The sequence below is a fragment of the Pseudorasbora parva genome, chromosome 9 (genome assembly GCF_024679245.1).
Source record: "Pseudorasbora parva isolate DD20220531a chromosome 9, ASM2467924v1, whole genome shotgun sequence".
NCBI lineage: Eukaryota > Metazoa > Chordata > Actinopteri > Cypriniformes > Gobionidae > Pseudorasbora > Pseudorasbora parva.
In genome coordinates, this window is record NC_090180.1 from 21,354,385 (window position 1) to 21,361,450 (window position 7,066).

The following is a 7,066-nucleotide window of genomic DNA, read 5'->3' on the forward strand; positions in this document are numbered from 1 at the left end:
TTTCTATTAGCAGTAGCATTCCATACTGTCTCTGCAGCAGTAATGCAACGCTGTTTCCTAACCAACACAACAGAAAAGAGTATATGGACAAAGGACTGAAATGGAGCGGAATGTGAAAAAATAGCTATAGATGGTTGAGCTTGAGCTTTGAATTTTTAAATATAGCTTAAGTAGACAAATTGTTATGGCAGCTTGTTTCTGCTACGGAATGAAACAATTTAAAAGATAATTGCGACGTTTTATCTCACAATTGCAAGTTTACATCTTGCAATTTGGACTTTTTTCTCTCATAATTGTTATTAAGTCAGAACTGCGATATATAAAGTCATAAAATGTGAGATATAAAGTCAGAATTGCGAGATATAAAGTCATAAAATGTGAGATATAAAGTCAGAATTGCAGACGTTTTTATTTTTTACTCTCTGGCGGAAAAAAGTTTCCATAAATTGTAACAATTCTAATGCATAAGTTTTATTTTTCATTATTCTAGTTATTTTGTACTTTTATAACACAAGATGCTTTTTCAGTTTTGTTGCTGATTGTGACCAAATACCTTTTGTTATCAGCCCTACAAAAAATATGGGCTATGCAAGAGTGCATTCTGTTTAACAAACTGTAATTTGCACTACTGTCTGTTCAAAATAAATAAAACTAGCATTGTGGATTTGTTGCTGTTTCCAGTAACACTTTTAGGGTTTAGGTAGGGTCCAATTCTCACTATTACCTAGTTGCTTATTAGCATGCATAATACAAGGATATTGGCATTATTGATAGCTACTTATAAAATAAATATTAATGCCTTATTCTGCATGGTCTTATTCTACATTTCTTAATCCTACCCAATCTCTTGATTTAACAACTACCTAACTAACTAATAATCCGAAATTAGGGGTTTATTGAGGCAAAAGTCATAGTTAGTTAGTTATTAGTAAGAACTGGACCCTAAACTATAGTGAGACCATTTTTTCTATTATACCGAACTCCTATCAAGCCATGACCCCAAAACCTAGGTACGTACCAAACTGTGACTTCTGTGTACTGCTAGCATTTATGCAAGAATCAATATATGAAACAATACCCTCAAATGTATTTTTGTGCACAGAAAACAATCCAGTAACAATGTAGAATTGCATGTGTTTTAAAGTTTATACATAGTTCCATATAATGTGCTTTCTTTTTTACCATACATAAACAAACACACTTTCAGATGTGGTTTTCGAGGGGGATACATGGAGGTCATCAACATGGACCCAGAGGTTAAGGCTCAGCTCACCAAGCTGGTGTCAGTGCGCTTGTGCCCACCTGCTCCCGGACAAGCCCTCATGGACCTGGTGGTCAACTGCCCTCAGCCCGGAGAACCCTCTCACCAGATGTTCGTGAAGGTGCCTTCCTTTTTTCAGTAGACAAACTAACTTGCTGGTTATCAGAAAAGTTATTTCCAAGACATTGGGTCTCATCCACTAGTGTGGATGAGATCCAATGTGGATTATTCGTATGGTGGATCCAAAGTGTGTGATTGATGGATGGGTGGATGGATGCTCTGTATAATCCAGTATCCACTTCCTCCTTGTTGTGTAGGAGCGAACAGCTGTTTTGAGTGCCTTGGCTGAAAAAGCCAAACTGACTGAGGAGATTTTGAATGCAGTGCCAGGCATCAGCTGTAACCCTGTGCAGGGAGCCATGTACTCCTTCCCCCGCATCACCCTACCTGAACGCGCCATCAACGAAGCTAAGGTTGGTTTGTGCCACATGTTCTTTAATACTTCTGATTGACGAGGTGGTTCATGGCTTGTTGTTGTGTGTTTGTGTGTGAATACAGGCGAAGGGTCAGGCTCCAGACATGTTCTACTGTATGAAACTTCTGGAGGACACCGGGATCTGTCTCGTTCCTGGGAGTGGTTTTGGTCAAAAAGATGGCACTTACCACTTCAGGTCAGTGTGTGTGCCCTCAAGAGTTTTTTTCTTTCTTCTCATGGTTTGTACAGGGAATTGTTTACACAATATATCTGTAGTGGACATGAAATATTAAGCAGTGACAGCAGTTCTTTTAAAGTCGTGAAACTGAGTGTGAGTATAAGCTTGCAGTCGGCTGTAGAAAAGAGGCAGAGTTTAAGCAGATTAAAGGGGTCATGAATTGAGAAATCAACTTTCCCTTGAGTAATATAAGAACTAGGGATGCACGATATTGGATTTTTGCCGATATCCGATGTGCCGATATTTTTCAGCTCATTTAGGCCGATACCGATGCCGATATATGTTTATTTTTTCCCTTTGTTTGGAAACAACACCATTTTGAGCAAAAACTATTTTTTTTTTCATTCTGGTTTCAGATTTCTGAGGTCTCCTTACTAAAAGGATTCTTGTTGAAGATAAATAAATGTTAATAAAGTTCTTTTTATGATAAGAGTATATTAAAAGCTCTGAAAATAACAATAATAAAGTCAGTAATTTTTCACCCCAGATGCAGCTGTAACCTAAATATTGTATTTTTGGATTTAACGTTTGTGCACATGAAGTGGGGGTGGCATGACATCCATTGATGCTGTCTTTTAATTCTACAATTATTGTAGAGCTCCTTGGATTATTTTTCATCATCCATTTCGTAAAATTTTATTACAGATTAATACACTGTATATAAAAGTATTTAATTTACAAGTGTCATGCTTGTGATTTATGACATCATTACTGATTTGTTTATTCAGAACAAGAAGTAACTTCAATTTATTTGTGTATTCTACTTTTCATTGTATTAGTGTAACAACAGCGCACCCACTACATGTATAAATATATAGCGGTCTAGCGGGAGGGCACTAGGACCTGGAGGAGCTTCTGCTGCTGTGGAGGCTGCCGCACGTGCTAGAGAGTGGGGAGACGCGATTGGGCTTGTTTTGGGCTAGTTTTGTTGTGAAAACGTGGCAAATCTGCTGCTGACGGTCACGTCCTTCTGTACGTGCATTCAGAAATTCAAGGCAGCATTTAAAAACAGCCAATATAAATCACTGTACATGCAATGTATTGTCTTGTTTTCACTTGAAGAATGACTGCAGTGCTGACATGGTCTCATCGCTGTAGCACTCCTTGCACACGTGAGTTATTGCAGGCGCATATCAACACGTTATCATATCGGTAAGGCATATCGGCATAATGTTTTCATATCGACCGATGCCGATTTTTATATTTTAAGCGTTTATCGGCCGATTCCGATGTCGTGCCGATAATATCGTGCATCCCTAATAAGAACATCCTGTAAGTTTCAGAGCTGTAAATTCCTTATTAGTCAAAGAAATGCTTTTATTGACAGCTGGCCTAGCAAATGATCGATCTGTGAATGTGCATCCCTGTGACGTCAGAGTGAAGTGAAACGCAGCCGCAACATAAGGGAGAAGAACGCCTAATTCTGTAGCCATAGGCCTATGTGGAGCTAAACCGGATCAAACTTCCAAGCAATAAAGCTTATGGCATTTTTCAAATGTTTCAAACATGCCATAAGCTTCCTTTGGATTCCAATATTAGCTATGCATGGTTGAACTTTATTTTTAATGAAGATCCAGCTCATGTGGGTAATAAATTGCATTCGTTTGCTTCATTTCACTGTGAATTCATTTGTAAACAAGGGACTGGATTTGCAGACAGAATGAGATTAAAAGATGATGCTGTGGCTTCTGGCTCTGACAGGAATGATCAACACAATTATGTTTTTTTTTATATGTGATTAGTATTGCATTGTTATGTTACGACTCGGACATGAATTGGCCAGGGCTCGCACCATCTTAAAGGGTTACTTCAGCGATTAGCATATGGCTTTGTATAAGTAGAAACCCTGGAGTATATTCGAATGATTGTGCTTCCCCCCTCATATCCCCCTGAGACAAGAGATTTATGCACTTTATTTCTTGAAAAATTCCTCTCTTGACGCAAATATCGTTAATTTGCGTCATCGGAGGAATTGTTGGCCAGAGGCTAAAGACTACAGCCAGCAGAGGGAGCCATTTCCGCATGTTTTCAACTCGTGTGTGGGGGATGGGAGATCACACTCACAGCACTCAGCTCGCAGCTGCAGCCTCAGGCATTCATGTTTAAACAGCGGCCAGCAGGGCAAAGTAAGTCTTGCAACTTCTCAAACTAATTCCTATGAAAGTTAAGCTTTCAAAGGCATGAACTGAAAATGCACCAGACTGAACATGCGCTGTGAATCTAAGCCGCGGATGCATTTACCTCAGCTCTCATCACAAGCTCATCCATGACTGACAATATATTTGACTCCTGCAGTGTTTTGGGCTGTGAGACTCCCTCAGCGGCTAACTCACATATTGAACAGACACGTTCAGTTTTTAATTGTAGTGTCTGTTCTCTAACTTAACTCGCGGTGGGAAAGTGATCAGTGATTCAGTAATCTAGTAGCGGTGGCATTAGGAGTGGCCTTGTAGGGCAGCAAAGCATTCTGGGAATTGTTGTCTTTCATCACCATGAGACAAAAATACATTTTCTGTCTTTTCTCAGTCTTGAAAGCACTAAATTAAAAAATAATTTCACATTTCTACAACATTAATGACCCAGTTTAAATATAGATTCATCTTCCCATCGCTGAAGTACTCCTTTAAATAGTGAAATAAAATTCCTTTCTTGATGTGCGTTGTTCACTCTCTTGACTGGTAATTTGAAGGAAAAATGCTATTTTGAACATGCTGATTTGTCTGAGGGGAAGTTTTGCTTATGCACACACTGGCTTGTTGGTGTTTAGGGCTTCGTAGCTTCTTGTTTCATTTGTCACGCCACATAACTAGCATGTAATGAGTAATTTTGTGACATTAAACACTTCCTTCCCCTTCTCTCCATTCCTATTCTGTGTTCTCTGCTTTACCAGGATGACCATCCTTCCTCCAACAGACAAACTCAAGACTCTGCTCCACAAACTGAAAGAGTTCCATCAGACGTTCACCCAGCAGTATGCTTGATCCAGTTCAGTCACAGCTCTACGACCACAACCTGCTGACTAAAAGTGCTCCAACACATCTGGACCTTCTTAATGTTTGGTCAGGATGTGGCCAATTAATCACTTGAGCCCTAATGGACACTAATCCTTTCCCACTGGATAATGATATGCTTTGTAGCTAAAGATGAATGAGTACACTATAAAACTCTCACTTTGGACTTTTAACATGCAATGGGTAGAAATAACAAGACTTGATTTCTCATTTCACAAGATTTTAACCAAATGATGCCCATTTTTAACACTGTCCTGAACCATTTCTGACCAACAATTTCTTTTTAATGTGGTATTATGTATGTTAAGCATTGTTTACATCTGGTACTAAGATCCATTTTGGTTGATTAGATCGCAAGTGGGCGAAGGAGATTAATTTCTGTTTACATCTGGTGTTTTAATCTGTTTCTTTTGTCAACTTTCGACCACTTCTGTCCTGATTTCTTCAAGGGGAGGGTAGATGGGCGGGTAAATATATAGGATCTTTTAGATCTTTTGGTCTAATGGACAAAAGAAGCTCCTGTAATTTACATAACGCGTCCAGAGGCAACGAAAAAACATACAGAGAGCAGCTTTCGTTTCTGCTCTGATAGACACAAGACCTGCCAAAGACTGAGTGTGTGTGTAAGTTATCAGGAATGGTGAGAAAACACTCTGCTTGGTAGGATTTTTGTTTTCAAACCAATCTTGGGTCTTCAGGCGACAGTCGTGGCTAGCGCGCTTCCCATAATGTTTACACATTAGGTCGGTAGGCGGAGAGAAGGCGCCTTTGCTGCTTTTTGAACACATTCAACAACAGGAGCCTTTACACTGCGAAAGCAAACCGGTCAAATGGGTTTTCAACTACATCTGCAAGTGTTCGAAAGCGCACACACTCAAAGCACTTTAGACCTGGTTAACACCTGTATTTAGCATTGTCCACTTTTGATCCGATTGGCCAAAACAATTATTACTAGGTTTAAACAGGGCCTTATTGTGGTCCGTGAATAGTAAGATAGACATAATGGGCATTCAAGAGACATGATTCTCCACTGGTTTCTCTGCAGTGCTTTGTGGCAGTTGTAATTATAAATGTATTGATGAATCGACATTCCTGTACATGTAAATAACATTGATTTTATGGCAGATATAATACAGTTTAGATTCATATTTTTTGTGTGGTGTTTTTGTTGTGCTAGCTCCTCACCACTAGAGGACACAACGCTACAAATTACAATTGATTGTTTTCTGAGTTGAAGCCTTGTTTTGTAACACCTCTCTCTCCCACACACACACACACACACACCCATGCAGAGACACTACTGAGAAGCCCAACTGCTCCATTCTTTGATGGTGTCATTTTGTTAATGAGTTAAGAAACATAATGGGATGAGATGCACTTTGAGAACTTCACAATTCAGAACTTTTTAAAAGCAAATTGTCTCTTGTAGCCGCTTTGATTTCAGCTGAGCATTTTGACATTCTGCAGCAGTTTTTGAATCTAATGTTTTACAACAAAAGGTCATGTTTGGTAAATATATACGCAATCAGACCAACAAAGAAAACAGGGAATAAATTATTTTATTTTATTTAAGACTCTTAGGTGCTTTTCAGCATCATCACTCCAGTCTTCAGAGTCACATGATCCTTCAGAAATCATTCCCCTTTACACCTGGTGTTTTAATCTGTCTCTTTTGTCCACTTTTTGTAGCCTGACAAGCCAGACCCACATCAAGATGTTTGGTCTGGAAATTCACCATTGACAGGGCTCAATCCGAGGGGCGGGATAAACGGTTGCCTTTTAAACTCCCTCTGCACACGATAGGATAGCGCTACAACCAACCAGAGCAACGTGAAGCGGAGCTCGTTGATAGATTAAACATTCGCCGTATCCGGTCGGCAAAACTCTGAACACATCCTCCCTTTTTAAGAATGACTTCAGGGCAGTTCTTTGTTCTTTTCTCAAAGAAAAGCTTAACTCCAAGTCTTCGAGAGTCGCGGTCAAAGCTATTTGAAAGATCGCTATTCACCAGTTTCTGTGTTTACTAGTAGCATACAAGCGCAACTCTGTCGTCATAATGTTAAGCCCCGCCCACCGTCTCT

At 39.5% G+C, this 7,066-nt stretch overlaps 1 protein-coding gene across 1 annotated transcript in view; it reads left to right on the forward strand.

The window, feature by feature from the left end:
• gpt (glutamic--pyruvic transaminase) overlaps window positions 1–5,921 on the forward strand; it is a 28,349-nt gene extending 22,428 nt beyond the window's left edge. Inside the window, 4 exon segments of the mRNA XM_067454311.1 lie at window positions 1,208–1,382; window positions 1,579–1,734; window positions 1,820–1,932; window positions 4,865–5,921. Coding sequence (XP_067310412.1) covers window positions 1,208–1,382; window positions 1,579–1,734; window positions 1,820–1,932; window positions 4,865–4,955 — 535 coding nt within the window. The 3' untranslated portion in view covers window positions 4,956–5,921.
• Window positions 5,922–7,066: the final 1,145 nt, after the last annotated feature.